This window comes from Suricata suricatta, chromosome 9, assembly GCF_006229205.1.
Source record: "Suricata suricatta isolate VVHF042 chromosome 9, meerkat_22Aug2017_6uvM2_HiC, whole genome shotgun sequence".
Classification (NCBI taxonomy): Eukaryota; Metazoa; Chordata; class Mammalia; order Carnivora; family Herpestidae; genus Suricata; species Suricata suricatta.
In genome coordinates, this window is record NC_043708.1 from 84,175,218 (window position 1) to 84,193,738 (window position 18,521).

Consider the following 18,521-nt stretch of genomic DNA (forward strand, 5'->3'; position numbering starts at 1 on the left):
AAGAAGATGTGGTATATATTCACGATGGAGTACTACATGGCAATGAGAGGGAATGACATATGGCCATTTGTAGGAAAGTGGATGGACCTTGAGGGTGTCATGCTGAGTGAAGTAAGCCAGGCAGAGAAGGACAGAAACCATATGTTTGCACTCATAGGTCTAGCAGGAAAACAAGAGAGACCTAATGGAGAACCAGGGGAAACAGAGGAGGGAGAGAGAGTTGGGGAGAGAGAGGGATGCAGAACTTGAGAGACTATTGAAAGCTGAGAATGAACTGAGGGTTGGGGGGGAGGGGGGAGGGGGGAAGACAGGTGGTGGTGATGGTGGTGGGCACTTGAGGGGAAGAGCACTGGGTGTTGTATGGAAAACAATTTGACAATAAAATATTATGAAAAAAAAAAAAGGAAAAAAAAAAGATGCCATTCTGTCAGTGCTGCTTCCTGCTTGCTGTTTTTACAAATGATTCTGCTTGTCATTAAAGTATATTTCTATTAAATAATAGTAGGTTAGTTGAATAAGAAATCCAGTACCTTCTCCTAATCTACCTCATAGAAAATGACAGTCTGTGTTACTGAGTAAAAATCTTTATCATACAGTGTGCATTGAAGTAGATCTTGAGGTGTTTTGAAATTTTTTATAATACTCTTTAGCAGAAAAAAAGGCTTTGATTTGAATTTATAGATGTACAACTTTTGGTTTTAGTGCAGTTACTCAAGCTTGGACTCTTAAGATTGAATTTCCTTTTAATGTGACTTTTGCACTTTAGGAACTATTTCTACTGAAGCAAATTTGTTGACAAGTCAACTATAAAATCCAGATTGGACTATTTTCATTGAAATTAAAAAAATTTTTTTTATTGTTTAGTTATTTTTGAGAGAGAGAGGAAGAATGTGAGCAGGATAGGGCAGAGACAGAATGAGACACAGAATCAGAAGCAGGCTCCAGGCTCTGAGCTGTCAGCACAAAGCCCAATGCAGGGCTCAAACTCACAAGCAGTGAGATCATGGCCTGAGCTGAAGTCAGACGCTTCACTGACTGAGCCACCCAGGTACCCTCATTGAAATTAATACTAGATATAATGGAATTAATACACACTAAGACCTAAACCTTATGGTAGTTAATATTTTTTGGAAATGAAAGTAATGAGAGTTGGTTTTTTATTCCTGAGATAACAAATTAGCATTTTAGTATATACCAATTTATCTTTTTTTTTTTAATGTTTTATTTATTTTTGATACAGAGAGAGACAGAGCATGAGAGGGGGAGAGGCAAAGAGAGAAGGAGACACAGAACCGGAATCAGGCTCCAGGCTCTGAGCTAGCTGTCAGCACAGCCTGACGTGGGGCTTGAACCCACGAATGTGAGATCTGACCTGAGCCAAAGCCGGACACTTAACCGACTGAGCCACCCAGGCGCCCCATAGTATATACCAATTTATCTTGAATGGCTCACCTTATTTTTATGGCTATTACTGAGAAAATTTGAAATCAAATTTTCTAGAAGTAATTTTTTTTTTTTTTTTTTTTTTGCTTTAAAACTTGGTCCTAGGCAACCCCTTTCTTGACCACATCCCTAATCTTTTGAAGTTAAATTGAAGGAATATGGCCAGGCCTTTCTGTAACATAGCCTAGTGTTACTGTCAGAAGTAGAACGTCCTGCACCATCAGCTGTGGACCTCATCGCATGTTAAGTCACTCTGAGAATCCTGCTGTGGTGACCTGGAACAACCCTAGTAGACACAGAGTATATTGGGGTCCAAAATAAAGAAAACACAAGATAATCAGTTGAAAGTAAAATTGTGATGTAGGAAATTTTTGTCTTTAGTTTTGCTGTTTACTTTTCTCCCTTTCGGGTCTTTGTATGGACTCGCTCAAATGGCCAATTAGCTCCCTGCTTTATAATTTTCTCTGTTCAAATATGAAAGGTTCTGATATTTTACATGGACTGGAACTCACTCATATTGATGTTTTGTTTTTGTCAATTGTATTTTAAGCTTTTATCTCAATTTAGAAATAAAACATTACTTCTTTTAAAAAAGTTTTTTTCTTACATATATTTATTTTTGAGAGATAGAGACAGAAGATAAGTGGGGGAGAGAGAGAAGCAGACACAGGATCCGAAGCAGGCTTCAGGCTCTGAGCTGTCAGCACAGCACCCAACAGGGGCTCAGACCCACAAACCACAAGATCATGACCTGAGCTGAAGCCCGACGCTTAACCAACTGAGCCACCCAGGCGCCCCAGAACTTTACTTCTTTTTTTTTTTAATTTTTTAATGTTTTATTTATTTTTGAGAGAGAGAGAGAGACAGCTTGAGCAGAGGAGGGTCAGAGAGAGGGGGAGACACATAATTTGAAGACAGGCTCCAGGCTCTGAGCTATCTGTCAGCACAGAGTCCGACGCAGGGCCCAAACCCACCAACCCGCAAGATCATGACCTGAGCTGAAGCTGAACCCTCAACCTACTGAGCCACCCAGATGCCCCAGAACTTTACTTCTTAATAAAGGAATTTCAAATATTGTTAGTGAGAAGCCTTGTGGGGAGAAAAGAAGCCATCCCAAATCTTGAAATCATACTGAGCCTTAGGTTCATTCTGAAGCTAAACTTATCTACTTCAGTTAGTTTACTGTGTAGAAAAAAGAAGCCTGAATGAGTTGTAAAGCCCACAAATTGAGGGCTATTCTCTAGTAGCTGCTGGGTGGTGCTTATTATTATTATTATTTTTTAATTGCAGTAACTTTAGTTTCAGAACCTTTCCTGCCTGAACACAGGTTCACTGAACTGGCTAACTCTGTAAGCTACAAGGCCACCTGCTGGGAGTCGATATCCATAGCTGAGGCCATAGTTTCTGCTGCCTCTAGTTCTCTAGAGGTAATTCTGTAGATGGGCCAGGGATCAAGTAACAAACAGAATGTGTTATTCAGGGATACTGGGTATCATAGTTTGCTACTGTTAAGTGAGGTGGAGGTAGTGGATGAAAAACTATGAAGATCAGCCATGTTTACATATTGAAGAATTAATAGAGTAAAAAGAAATGTAAAATGTGGCTTGATTAAACTTCTAGAAACAGAACGGAATGGTGGTTACCAGAGGTTGGAGGGGTGGAGATAATAAGATGTTGGTCGAAGTGTACAAACTCTCAGTTACAAGATGAGTAAGTTTGGGGGATGTAATAAACAATATGGTGACTAAAGTTAACGGCACTGTATTATGTACTTGAAGATTGCCAAGAGAGTATATCTTAAATGTTCTCACCACAAAAGGAAATGGTGATTATGTTAGATAATGGAGGTGCTAGCTAATGCTTCAGTGGTTAATTTCACAGTATACAAGCGAATTAAATCAACATGTTATATACCTTACACTTATAAAATGTTATTCCTCAAGAATTTTTAAATAAAAAAGTGGCTTGAATGTATAAACATGACTATCAACTACAAGCATTTTATGTGAATCATTAACTTTTCACACTTTATACTGTACAAAAACTATTATCATGCATTTGTTAAACTGTCTGTCTCAGCAAATGTGTATCCAACTTTAAAAATTTTATTTGTTGTCATTGTCACAGTTATGATTCCACAACAAACAAATTTTAGAAAGTAGAGAAGAAAAATACCCTCAGAATCCCACCACTAAACATAATCACTGGTAGTACTTTGATGGATTTTTATTCTAGTCTAGTTTCTTACATAGATATAATTACACTATAAATATTTGTTTACCTTTGCTTTTTAGAAACTTAAATCCCAAGCATTTTGGGAGTGTCTTTAAAATAATAAGACTAATTTTAGAAGTCTTCCATGAAAAGTAGATATATAATATTGCACATTATGGTTAGATACATTTTAGTCTTTTTTTTTTTTAACATTTTAGTCTTAATAGATGTTACTTATACAGAAAAGTCCTCTGTTGCCATTTCTAAAAATTAAGACTTTTTAAATTTTATTTTGTAATGTATTTAAAAAATGTTTTTAATGTTTATTTATTTTTAAGAGACAGAGAGCATGAGAGCGGGAGGGACAGAGAGAGAGAAGGAGACACAGAATCCAAAGCAGGCTCCAGGCTCTGAGTTGCTGGCACAGAGCTTGATGCAGGGCTTGAACCCACGAACCATGAGATTGTGACCTGAGCTGAAGTCGACCCTTACCCAACTGAGCCATCCAGGCACCTCAAGACTTTTTTTTTTAACTGGAAAGCTTACTGTTATTTTTTTTTTAATTAAGACTTTCTTAACTACTACTTTTGCTTACTTCTAAAGCTGTTAGCTAAATTTTTAATCATCTATTTAAGAAACTGACGTTTATCTTCTCTGGCTGAATTTCTTTTATTTGTAGAGTCACATGAAGAGGGACCATCTCTAGAAAATCTGGGGCCAGTGGTTATATATTAAATGTTCACAAAAGAGCATTTGGCCCCACTTTTAATCTACTGTCCAGCTTAGAATTTCATGTTATTCGTTACAACTAAAACTTTCAGCTCTTGTCCAGGAATTATGAGCTTTGAAAATGTAGTTAGGGTATATGTGGACCCAGTATTAGTAGCAGAACTAGAAATGAGATCTAAAGTGATTGACACCTTAAGTTGGGAGTCAAGTGTGATTTAGAATGAAAAAGAAACCTTGAATTCTATATTCATGGCCAGTATATCTAAAAAATATGATTCCCCCCACCTTTATAAATGTTTTATTTATTTTTGAGAGATAGAGCATGAATGGAGAAGGGCAGAGAGACAGGGAGACCAGAATTCAAAGCAGGCTCCAGGCTCTGAGCTGTCAACACAGACCCCGATGTGAGGCTCAAACCCACGAACCGCGAGATCATGACCTGAGCTGAAGCTGAATGCTTAACTGACTCAGCTACCCATGCTACCGCTGCCATACCTTTTTAAAGCAGATGGGTTTATACATATGTTATAAAAGGCATTTAAATGTGGTACTATTTATATAATATAATTACCTGAGAGTTTGAGTAAAGAAATTGAGTTTTTAAGTTTTAAAAATCCCATAACTGCTCAATCAGAAGCATTAGAGTAAGTAAACTTTATTTCTTTGATTCTTCTTTGGATAGAGCAACTTGCTGAGCTTCGTCAGGAGTTTCTTCGACAAGAAGACCAGCTTCAGGACTATAGGAAGAATACTACTTACCTTGTGAAGAGGTTAGAATATGAGAGGTGAGATGCTGTATAGCAACAAATAGTTATGAATCTGGAACATGTGTCCAACTTTTGGACAGTTTATCTCTTCCTTTCTGGCTTCTGTTTTTCTGTTTTCTTTAATTTTCTTAGATCTTTTAAGGTCCTTTTCTCTTGTCTTCCTATGCCTCTTTCAAATCCAAACTCTTAATTTGATATGTTAAACATTGTGAGAATGCCTTTTAGAAGATATGTTTTGTCTGCCCATATAAGCAGAGTTCATTTTGAGTTAGAAAATCTTCAAGGCCCGAGTTTCATTGCATTAGATGTGCAAAGAGTGAAAGAAGATTCTGTGGTTCTTTTTGAGGGGCATCCAGAAGATGAAGCCAATGCCGAAAGAGGTCCCCAGAATAGCTGAGGGACGGGGTGCCAGCTGCTGCTTCTGTTTGACATTTCAGTCCCCTTGTGTATATATCTGCACTGAATTGGTGATGAGCTCAGGGAACCTCTTTGTAGCAATCACTCTTTAAAAACCTTTGTTATATCTTTAATCCATTTTATAGTAAAGGGTGTTTTTTAGGACTGCATACAAAATATTCAGAAAGATTTACCATATTTTAAAGCATTGTTTATCCATTTCTGATTTCTTATTTTTGTAGATTACCAATGTGCATCTACTTATATAAATGTATTTTAACCTGACAGTATTCAATAATTTTCAGTGTATCAATAGGATTAAAGAGTTAGTATATTCAGAGATAATGTATTATTCCAGCATGTTAATATTCCCAATTGCTGGACTGTTTTCCTTATCTTACTATTATGAATATCAGCTATAAAAATCTTTATGTAAAGAGGATCTCTCCCTCTTATGTTATTTCACTTGTGTATATTCTCAAATATAGAATTCTTGAGACATAATGTTTTATTGTTTTGTTGCTTTTATCCCATATATGAAAGATTGCCTCTATGATGGTTGTACTAATTTATAGTGTAAATATTTCCCCATAACCCCACCAACAATAGCTTTTATAATTTGGACTTAATTTTGCTAGTATAGGAATAAAACACTATCATATATACATATAGGAAGTTTAATTGCATTTTTAATGGTGAAAGTTAACATTTATCTGTATATTTTTAACCACTTGTTTCTTTTTGCATGAATGGTATATTTGTATTCTTCGACCACTTGTCCAGTGGAAATTCCCAATCTTTATATGTTTTGTTCCTTCACATTTTCTCTTGAGGACTACATTCTCTTGTTTATTGGTTTCTTCTATTCTTGCTCTTCTTATAATTTATAGACTCTTACTATTTTATTGAAAATGAGAACTATTGAATGAATCATTTGCTACTACTCCTTATCACCTCTTATAATTCTAGGTTTTCTCATGTATTACTATATATTGGTCTCATGGTTTTCTCTTTTATGTTTTTCTCTTCTGTGATTGAAGTTGGGTTTGATAATTGTTTCTTTATAAATAAAACTTTATAAAAATATTTTTTATCTTTCTAACTTCTGTTATTTTAATTATCTTTATCAGTATTCTTTATCCTCTATTAAAGATTCAAATATTCTAGGAATTTTGACTGTGATCTATTTTTATGCCTGTGTTGTCCTTCTGTGCCCACTCTCCTGCTAACTGAATGCTTTATAAATGTATGTTTTCAATCCTAGACAACTTTGAGAAGTCAATCCAAGATAATATAACCTAAAAGTATGACTTTGTAATTTAGTTTTCAGTGTGGACAACAGATCAAGGAGTTAAGAGCACAGCATGAGGAAAATATTAAAAAGTTAGCAGACCAGTTTTTGCAGGAACAAAAGGTAAATTTAAAAAATACTTAAATCAAAATACGTTCATGTTATAAATCTTGTAAATTAAATATGTACTTTTAAAATGAAAATATGTACTTTTGTCATAAAACATTACATTTTTAAGTATTCTAGCCTGCCTCATTGAAAAAATGACTTACAGTGTTGTTATTGCTGAGTGAATTAGACATTTGCAAAAATATAACTTCAACTCTTAAAACTAATTTTGAGCTAAATGTTTTTATCTGACTTTTAAAATTAATTTTTGCTATTAATATATTTCTAAAATTGTAAAGCGGATACAACTTTACTGACATAGCAATTACTTCTTCTTTTTTTAACTTAAGTTTATTTATTTATTTGAGAGAGAGGAAGGGAAAATCCTAAGTAGACTTTGAGCTATCAGCGCAGAGCCCACCATGGGGCTCAGTCCCATGAACCATGAGCTCATGACCTGAGACAAAATCAAGAATTGGACATTTTGGGGCGCCTGGGTGGCTCAGTCGGTTAAGCATCCGGCTTCGGCTCAGGTCAGATCTCATGGTTCGTGGGTTCGAGCCCCGCGTGGGGCTCTGTGCTGACAGCTAGCTCAGAGCCTGTAGCCTGTTTCGGATTCTGTGTCTCCCTCTCTCTCTGACCCTCCCCTGCTCCAGCTGTCTCTCTCTGTCTCTCAAAAATAAAATAGAAAGCAATAAAAAAAAAATTAAAAAAAAAAAAAGAATTGGACATTTAACCAGCTGAGCCACCCAGGCATCTCTGGAGGATAGACTTGAAAGTAGTTTGTAAACAATGAAGCACAGTGCAAATGTTTATTGTTAATTTTATCTTCCAGGCACACTAGAAAACCTGTACCTAATTGTCAAAACACCTAGTCTTCTTTATTGTGACAAATTCGTACAATTTGGCTCTTGTTTTTCTAGATTTCCTTTATATATTTTTTTTAAATTTACTTATTTATTTATTTTTGAGAGATAGAGAAAGCATGAGCAGGGGAGGGTCAGAGAGGGAGGAAGATACAGAATCTGAAGCAGGCTCCAGGCTCTGAGGTGGCTGTCAGCACAGAGCCCGCCGTGGGGCTTGAACCCACCTGAGATCATGACCTGAGCCGAAGCCGGACGCTTAGCTGACTGAGCCACCCAGGCACCCCAAGATTTTTAAAAATATTATTGTTTTTTTATAATGTTACTAATGGTTACATTGCATAGTGCTTTAGAATTGACAAAACATTTCTGTATACATTAAATAGTAAGTATAAGGACCTATCTGGTAACACAAGCATGTGTATTTAACTCCTTGCCTCTCCTATTGTTTCACTGAGTCTACTCAACCAATATAAAAGACACAACTGGCCCACCAATAGAATTGATTCAGGCCTAACCAGGTATCTGAAGATTCAAGTTTCCAGGAGATGATAAGAGTTAGAAGCACGTTGGAAGGAATATTGTTCTGCTGTTACTTCCTGTGCTTGGGTGGCCAGTGCACCTAGGAATAAGTTTGCCTGTTTTTCTACCCTTGCTGTTTCTGCTTCTGGAAAAGCCTGGCAATGTCATTAACCATCTATTACACTTAAGGTGGCTCCCATATGCCAATCTCCTGTATAATCCTGCTCAATTATAACACAGGCCTGTAGAGAACCCACTCTGCCCGTAGCACCTGGGACAATGCCCAACCGTAGGCCTCCACAGCAACCTACAGTGCTCAGCAAGACTGTCTTCTTGCAGAATCATTCCCTCAACATAGCCAGAGAGAATTATCTCTGCCTAACATTTTAGACCATTTACTATAATTAGAAACTTTAAAAAGTGTTATTCTTTGATTTCATATTAGGTATAAAAACTGAACAGAAAACAATATTATATCCCATATCTTCAAGTGTTTGGAATTTGGACCCATAGTATATGTTTCAAAAAATGAACTGTTTCAGAACATTTAATTAGTAGTTGTGTTAATTTTTTAATCTTGAGCTGAAAAATACTGACTGTTACCAAATCTTTATTTAACAGCAGGAGCCAAACAAGTTTGATTCAAAAGATGGAAACGAGTTGGGTATAAACAATCATGCAGTACCTAAAAACATTCCAAAAGTACCTGAGAATGCTGCAGATAAGAATGAAGAACCCTCAAGCAATCATATTCCACACGGGAAAGGTATTACTATTATTTTGCTTAGTATTAATAGGATATTGACTTTGTCTTCTCATTTTGAAGTGAGCATTTTCAGTCAGACAGACTACTGTTTGAGTTTAGTTCAGTTATGAATAGGTGTCAGTGCTGTTTCTCATTTGAATATTTTGATAGAGAAGAAAAAAAGTAAATTGTTTTAGTGTTAGAGCTATGTCCAAAGCAAGATATAAAGATATGCAATCAGTGTAGCTATTGCTTTAGAAACTGATGATTATATTCCTTCAAATCACTTTCAATTTACGTAAGGAAAAATAAAGAATTATATCTTTTGTTACTTGGGCAGAACAAATCAAACGAGCTGGTGATGCAGGAATGCCTGGAATAGAAGAGAATGACCTTGCAAAAGTTGAAGATCTTCCCACTGGTAAGTAAAAGTTATCAGAGTATTTACCCTACCCTAGTCACATGGGAAAAGTCCTAGGTCTCTGGAAGATTGATATTTTCTGTTAATTCATTACCTATTAATTGCCAGGACTTGTTTAGGATACAATTGTTTTAAAATTTTTTGCTAAAATGTATGACGTCCTTGTATTGCCTTGATAAGATTGAGCCATATTTGAACATTTTCTTGACTCAGAGTTACTGCTCAGACAATTACACTATGTCACAGCCATTTGTGTTTACTAAAAGTATGTATACCTCATTTCTTTGAGGTTGCTATGTTGTTGCTGTGCTGTAATAATGCATGGCAATACCATTATAGAGGTCTTTAGGACTTTGCTTGTCCTTTCAATTAGTTTACTCCACACTTCAGAAGAAAATGAAGACCTCAGAAATGGTTAAACCTGAGTGTTTTTATGTTAGGTCTGATGAAAAGTTGAAAGCTGTGGAAACGTATGATAGGACAAGGTTTGAGCCCCGGGTCACGCTCTGCAATGACAGCTCAGAGCCTGGAACCTGCTTTGGATTCAGTGTCTCCCTCTCTCACTCTATTCCTCCCCAACTTGACTCTCTTCTTTTATGACCACTTCTGCTCAGTGTCTATTTCTTTCTTCATTAATGTTTCTGCTTCTTATCCATTTCCTCTTGAAGTCTGAATCACTGCTGGTATCCTAGTCCTGTTCAGTGTTTGGGTTTTTTTTTCATGTCTCTTTGTTTTTCTTGCCATTTCTGTGTTTCTGTTATCATAGGTACCCCCTCCCTGCTGACTCCAATTTGTCATGTTGAAAAACAGCATGTCTGTGATTTTTCTTGACTATTTTTATTCCTTTTCAATCTCAGGGTTCACTTGTGTGGTTATAGCTCATTGCATGTGGCTGAAATTGCTGAGTGTCTGAGGTCCAAATGAAAGATATTAGTCCTTTCATATATATAGTTGTTTTCTCAGATTATTCTATGTCCATATTCTTTTTGGTTTCTAATTCATAGTATATGCCCCTAAAATAAAGATACAAGAGCAATACCAGGAATTTTAAAAAACAGAGTTGGGGCACCTGAGTGGCTTAGTCGGTTTAGCATCTGACTTTGGTACGGGTTATGATCTCATGATTTGTGAGTTTGAGCCCTATGTCCTTGCTCTCAACATTAAATTAGTGTTGAGACAGTGCCTATTTGTTCTTACATGCTTTGTACTTTATCTGTTAGAGTCTTTAGCACATTGATCCTGGTTGTTGGGATGACGTGTAATTTTTGCTTGATAGACATGATGTGTTAGGTAATAGTAAATGCTGTAAGTAGGCCTTTAGTAATGCGGTAGTGAGGTGTGGGGGAAGGAGAAGTGTTGTGTAGTCCTGTGATTTCCAGTCTTTTACACTGAGTCTGTGCTTCTGGACTGTGAACTCACAAGTTTTTCTCAGTATTTTACTTTCTCCTTTGGTGGGACAGGAAGGCTGGAGCGAGCTGGAGTTGGGTGTTTTTCTTCTTTTAAAAAATTTTTTTTAATGTCTTTATTTTATTTTGAGAGACAGAGCAGAGAGTGAGCAAGGGAGGGGCAGAGAGAGAGGGAGACGCAGAATCTGAGCAGGCTCCAGGCTCTGAGCTGTCAACACAGAGCCTCACGTGGGGCTTGAACCCACCGACTGTGAGATCATGACCTGAGCCGAAGTCGGACGCTTAACCCACTGAGCCACCCAGGTGCCCCAGGTGTTTTTCTTCTTTAGGTCACTTAGCTCTGATAAAGCCCCAGGTTAGGTTCTATTTAACTATTTTCTCTTGAGGGCAGCCCTTATTAAGAAGAACAACGTGTTCTGGTGTATTTCAAAATGGTTCCTTTTCCCCTCTTCCTGCCTGAGGGGATTTTCCCCCCAATATTTACTATGGGGATATAGCTGAGCTCCTAGAGGTAAATCTCACAATATTGTAGGGAGCCTCCCTATGTCTGGGTCCTCCTAAAATCTCTAAGTTGTCAACACTGAGCCTCCAGTGAGTTGTCCAAACTCAGCATCTATTACAGTTCAGTTTTTCCTACCTACCCTGGCACTTTCTGCTCAAGGATCTCTTTTTTAAGCCATGACTCCCTGTATTCACCTGTCTATGTCTGCATTCCTAGGAATAGTCATTTGACCTGAATCCTCTTTTCTCGTATCCAAAAAGAATTGTTAATTTTTCAGCTTATTTATTAGCTTTTTACTTGTTAGGTTAGAGTGGTAACTTCTAAACTCCTTACATGTGGAACCAGAAACCAGAAGTCCTCTGGATACAGGGTGTCTGGGTGGCTCATTCAAATGGATGTCCGACTTTGGCTCAGTTTATGATCTCACGGTCCACGGGTTTGAGCCCCACTTCGGGGTCTGTGCTGATAGCACAGAGCCTAGAGCCTGCTTCGGATTCTGTGTCTCTCTTTCTCTCTGTCCCACTCACACTTGCTTGTCTTTCTCTCTCTCTCTCTCTCTCTCTCTCTCTCTCTCTCTCAGAATTGAATAAAAAAAAATTTTTTTTAAAGTCTTATGGATTAATTTTTGAACCTCTTTAAACGGTACTTTGCTTTAAAGATCATTATTTGTAACAATTGTCCTTTATTATTTATATAAGTATTTTGAGTATAAAGATTATTATGATATAGCAACTGGTGAAAAGGAAATTTGAGTTGTGTAATCAGATGCATACACGAAGGAAAGCCATATCATATCTTTGTACCTTGAGCTCCTAGCATGGTGCTTTACACATAACAAGGTCCCAGTAAACGTGTATGGTTGAATTACCAGAATATGCTTAATGGTGAGGCAGTGATATTTGGAATCAAAGTGTCTGAATTCAAGCCCTTGGCTCCCATCTTTTAACAAGTGCGTGACAGCCATTTAGTTGCTCTTATCCTGATCTATGAAATAGGCTAACAACAGTTCCAGCCTCCTAACATAAATGTGAGATTTAAATGTAAACCGCTCAGACCAGCGCCTGGCACATAGCCAGTGCTATATAAATCTTAGTTACTATTGTTATTATGATGATTATTGCACATCATTAGAAACATATTTATTATCTTGTCATTCCTTTTACTGAGTGTTGTCTTTTCTCTGTGATGTAGTGTATGCCAAAATTCAGAATGTTTGTGCAAATTCTGGTGTATATGTGCAGTCTTTTATGGCTGTAGAGGCAGTAGCCCCACAGAAGAAGTAGAGAGAAGAACACATCCTTGTCATTTTAAAACAGATTTTTATGTGTTACTGACTGTTTTATTTATGATAGCCAGGGCTATACTAGAAATTATAGCAGAGCAGTGCTGACTGTATTAAAATGTAGCTTTGAAACAGTCAAGGGACTATCTAGCATGTGCTTATGATTAGCAGGATGTTTCAGCTTCTCAGCTCCCCAAAGCATAGAGCAAAACCTCAGTGGGCTTTGTTTGTTTTTAATGTTAATTTGAGCTGGTTACCAAGATCTTACAGGAATCTTATCATTTAACCTGTACTGTTCTTTACCTGGATATTTGCCTTTATGGTACGTAGGCACCTGTGATGTTAGACAGTTACACATTTGTATCACTAGTTTTAAACTTTTTTAGGTTAAAGAACATTTCAAACAGGCAGGAAAATAGGATACTATAATAGCCAAGTATGTACTGCCCCCCCCAAAAAAAACCCACAAAAATAACATTCTCTATAGTTGTTTCAGATATTTCTGTTATTGATGTTATTATTAAGGAAATAAAACATTATTGATAAGTTGAAGCCTCCCTGTGTACCCACCAGATGCTATTCCTGTTTCTTCTTCCCCAGAAGCAACTACTATGTGAGATTGGTGCATGTCAATTTCCATACATGGTTTTAGACTTTTACTGCATTTGTAAGCATCTATAAAACTATAAAGTATTATTGGGTTTTTTTTTGCTATCTCAAGCTTTAAATAAATGGTGTCTTATTGTATATATTATTCTATAACTCGTTTTTTCCCCCCTCAATATTATGCTTTTGTGACTTGCCCATATTATTCCTGTGGCTTTTTAAGTTATAATTATTTCATTTTATAAATATACCATAATTTATTCATTCACATATAATAAACATTAAGGCCACTTTTAATTTTTTGGTTATTTCAAACAATACTACAGTGGACATTCTTGTTTATGGCTTCTTTTTGTACATAAGAGTCTCTAGATACTGATATTTGACTAGTACCTTGAGCCAAGAAGGTGAGGCTGCTGCTGCTAGAATATGTGACTAGGGATCTAGCTGTCCCAGGCCCTATGCAGTCACTAAGAGTTGAGGGGACCAATAGCTCAACACACTGGTAACCCATAAACATTTCTTACCACAATGGTTACAAAACCGTGTACAAGGATATGAAATTAAAATAATTCTTGCATCGGAGCACCTGGGTAGCTCAGTCAGTTAAACATCTGACTTCAGCTCAGGTTATAATCTCATGGTTTGTGGGTTCGAGCCCCATATCAGGCTTGTGCTAACAGCTTGGAGCCTGGAGCCTGCTTTGAATTCTGTGTTTTTTTCCTCTCTCTTTGCCCCTCCCCAGCTCATGCTCGCTCACTGTCTCTCTCTCCCTCAAAAATAAATAAATTTAAATAAAATTTTTTTAAGAATTCTTACATCATAGAATATCTTCAACTTTATTAATATCAGTTTATACTTCTACTAGTAATATATGACAGTTTTTGTTAATCCATATCCTCACCAACATTTTGGCTTGCTATACTTTAATTTTTTGCCAATCTGACAGTTATGAAATGCTATCTTATTTTAACTTAAATGTGCTATGGTACTAGCGACATTAGCCATTCTGGTTGCCTTCTCTTTTTTAAATTTTTATTTATTTATTTATGAGAGACAGACAGCGTGAGCAGGAGAGGGTCAGAGAGAGAGGGAAACACAGAATCTGAAACAGGCTCCAGGCTCTGAGCTGTCAGCACAGAGCCCGACACAGAGCTCAAATTCACAAACTGCAAGAATCATGACCTGAGCCGAAGTCGGGTGCATAACTGACTGAGCCAGCTGGGCGCCCCAGCTTTTTTCTAGTTTTAAGATCTAGTTAATCTCATAGTAAAAATTGCCTCTAATGATTTACTTTGGGGGAAATTCTGGCAGATAAAAAAATTTATGTTCCTGAACAATTAGAAGTTCTTTTCTAATTAAAACTTAGAAAGTTATTCCTTTTGGTTTTTAATATGCATTAGATAGAGGTACTCTGTAAGATAATAATTTTCTGGAATAGAGGCTTTTGATTTTGGCTATATATTGAAATCACTGGGGAATCAAAAAAATTTTTATGCCTGGGTCCCACTCCAGAGATTTTATGTGTTTGGTCTGAGATGCAGCTTGGGCACTGAATGTGTATGTGTTCCTTAGGTGATTGTATTATGTAACTAAGGTTGAAAAACACTTCTCTTGGAGGATTTTTCTATATCTGCACTGTCTAATACAATAGCCACTAGTCACATGTATTTATTTATACATCAAACTTAAATAAAACTAAAGAGTCAGTTCCTCAAACTAGTGACACTTCAGGAGCTTAAGGGTCGCCTGTGACTAGGCTACTGTGCATTTCCATCATTGCATCAGTGCTGCTCTAGATGGTAATATTGATTACTCTGGGAAACAAGAATGAGGACAGAGATAAAAAGGTGACTTACTTTTCAACATACAATCTCTTGAACTTTTGGATTTGTGTTTTAAAATTTCAAAAGTTTCGTAATTTGATAAACTGCCTATTCAAAAACTAAATACTATTTTAAAAATTAAAGAGAGGTAATTATAGTGATGTTTGAGAGGAGAGAAAAAAAGATTATGTTTTAAAGAAGAAATGTAGTTATCATTTTTGTTTTTATTTTTGTTTTGGTTAGGATTCTTTCTCTGATTAGAGCTTTTCAAAGAAATATCTAAATTTGTAAAAACACATTAAAAATTTTTACCAGAAGGGGAGCCTGGATGGCTTAGTTGGTTAAACGTCCAACTTTGGCTCAGGTCATGATCTCGTGGTTCATGAGTTTGAGCTCTGTGCTGACAGCTCAGAGCCTGGAGCCTGCTTCAGATTCTGTGTCTCCCCCTCTGTCTCTGCTCTTCCCCTCTTGTGCTTTCTCTCTCTCTCTCTCTCTCTCTCTCTCTCTCTCTCTCTCTCTCTCTCTCTCATTCTCAAAAATAAATAAACTTAAAAAGAAAGTTTTATCAAATTAAATCGCTGTAGATATATTTAAATACATTTTTCTCTTAGGCATCCTGCAAGACAGGAATTGGCAAATACAGCTTGGTTGCCTGTTTTAATAAGTAGTTTTGTTAAAACATTGCTTTGTTCATTTATTTATGTTTTATCTATGGCTGCTTTTGTGGTAGAACAGCAGAGTTGAGTATGGCCTCCAACCCTAAAATATCCACTATCTGACCCTTCAAGGAAAAAGTTTCAAAGAAACAAATTATGTAAAGTTGGGCTTTTTTTTTTTTTTGGTAGGGAAAGAACACATTAGCATAATATCAAATTTTATTACTGGAAATTTCTACTAAAGATTCATAAACTTCTGATGGTACATTGGTTTATAATTGAAAGAAATTTCTTTCAGGGCACCGGGATGGCTCAGTCAGTTAAGCATCTGACTCTTGACTTTGGCTCAGATCATGATCTCATGGTTCATGGGTTCCAGGCCCACATCAGGCTCTGTATTGACAGAACCTGCTTGGAATTCTCTCTCTCTTCCTCTCGCTCTGCCCCTCCCCCCATCAAAATAAATAAATGAACTTCAAAAAGAAGAAAGACATTTTTTCATTGTCATATTTTGTGAGGCCACAATTTATAGTAGCTACAATTAAGAATAAAGGAATCAAAACAGGGTCTTGAATTAGAAAATACCCAGAGAGAATAGGATAGTTAGCATTCAGTGGGTTTGAGGGTTTAGTTAGTGTCTGTTTCTCTCACTTTTTAAAAACCACATTTTGGGGCGCCTGGGTGGCTCAGTCAGTTAAGCCTCCGACTTGGGCTCAGGTCAGATCTCACATTCATGGATTTGAGCCCTGCATCAGGCTCAGTGCAGACAGCTAGCTCAGAGCCTGGAGCCTGCTTCTAATTCTGTGTCTCCTTCTCTTTCTGCCCCTCCCCCTCTCAGCTCTGTCTCTCTCTCTTTTAAAAATAAATTTTTAAAAAAACATGAAAAAAACTAAAATAAAATAAAAACTCATCTCTAAAATAATGTGTTTTAGTGATTATACCAAGGATTGCTATATGCATCCTTTATATATCATGGTCTACTTAGAAATTATCTTGTAGTACTTCTTGTGAAATGTTAGATCTTTACAAAGATACAATTCCATTGACCTTGTCTCATCCTTTATGCTATAATTGTTATATGTTTTACTTATATAGAAGTTCCAATATTTTCAGTATTATTTCTGCCTTAAAAAGCCTTTTAAGGGGCAGGTGGGTGGCTCAGTTGGTTGAATATCTGATTCTTGATTTTGGCTCAGGTCACCAACCAAGGTCATGGGACTGAGAACCATGCTCAGCATGGAGCCCACTTGTGATTCTCTTTCTATCTGCCCCTCGCCTCAACTCATGTGTGCACACTCTCTTTCTCTAAGAACAGAAAAGGAAAAAAAAAAGCCTTTTAAGAATATAAGAGAAGAGAATATTATGGTATCTTCTACTTACCACATATTTAACTTTTTCAGTGCTGTTCATTCCTTCCTGTGGATTCTAATTTCTATCTCGATTATTATTTTCCCTTCAGCCAGGAGAACTTCCTTCAGCACTTCTTGAAATGCCGGTCTTCCAACAACACATTTTTTCCAACTTAGTTTATCTGAAAATTTTTTTGTTTCATACTCATTTTTGAGGGATATTTAAAAATTTTTTTAATGCTTATTTATTTTTGAGTGGCAGAGTGCCAGCAGGAGAGGGACAGAGCGAGAGAGGGAAACACAGAATTGAAGCAGGCTCCAGGCTCTTAGCTGTCAGCACAGAGTCTGACATGGGGCTTGAACCCACGAACCATAAGATCATGACCTGGGCTGAAGTCGGATGCTCAATTGAGTGAGCCACCCAGGCACCCCGAGAACATTTTTAATAATCTCTTTAAACATGTACCTATATTGCTCAGAGAGCTGAGATGGTTCCACTGGCCAATATTTGAAAAATTATCAGCATGTTCTGTCTATTCATTTATGCAGAGCAAAATAACATAAGAATGTTACATCATTGTTTTCTATTTAATGTTCATGCTTCAGGGTGATTAATATTTTTATGTGCACTTACCAAATAGTGTTTCATCACATCTCAAAACATTACTATAAGTAAACATTCATTAGGTGTCATCTGAGTGTGATCAAACTGTGTAATCAGGAGGCTCAAAAAAATGGTTAAGGCCAGTAGCTTTACATTTAAATGTTTTTGTTTTTAGAGCATGAATCTGGAATTCTTTCTTTATATTAAGGATTAATACTTAACTTCAACAACTCCAGAATACTTCAGTATACATAGCACACTTACTATTTGCTAGGCTTGTATCATAATGCATTAGCTAATATTCTCACTTGGTCTCCAAATTGATCATGCAGGGTAAATGCCATTATCCCTGTGTTTCAGATGAAGTCTGGGGCTTTGAGAAATTAATTACTAACTAAAATAATACAGTTGATAAATTATAGAGTCATGATTTGAGCCCTGGTCTGTCTAACTCAAAAGCTCATGCTTTTTATTCTGTCTTTGACTCTTGGTGATGCAACACAACCACTCTGGGAGCTTTTAATAAATGTAAATACCTAGGTACCACCCCCTCCCATGTTCAGTATGTCTGGGGTGGTATCTATAATACTGAAGTTCTCTCAGAATTGAGGTCCATTGTTAATTTATTTTATACTACTTTTCCATAGTCATAGTCACTGGATTGTGAAGCTTTTCAGTAAGACAGAAACTGGAAGATTTGAACATTTTTTAAGGGTGTAGCCCTATAATTGGAGAAAGGAAATGAGGACAGGTCTTTTTTGGCTCTCAGAATATGGACTACAACTAAGAGC

The 18,521-nt window shown here is 36.7% G+C and overlaps 1 protein-coding gene across 4 annotated transcripts in view; it reads left to right on the forward strand.

The window, feature by feature from the left end:
* The window catches only part of CASC4 (cancer susceptibility 4), a 108,624-nt gene that overhangs the window by 42,889 nt on the left and 47,214 nt on the right, over positions 1–18,521 (forward strand). For all 4 annotated transcript variants that reach the window (XM_029951365.1, XM_029951368.1, XM_029951367.1 and 1 more), the window contains 4 exons: positions 5,069–5,171; positions 6,873–6,963; positions 8,955–9,099; positions 9,419–9,499. In XM_029951365.1, coding sequence (XP_029807225.1) covers positions 5,069–5,171; positions 6,873–6,963; positions 8,955–9,099; positions 9,419–9,499 — 420 coding nt within the window. The remainder of the gene's footprint in view (positions 1–5,068; positions 5,172–6,872; positions 6,964–8,954; positions 9,100–9,418; positions 9,500–18,521) is intronic.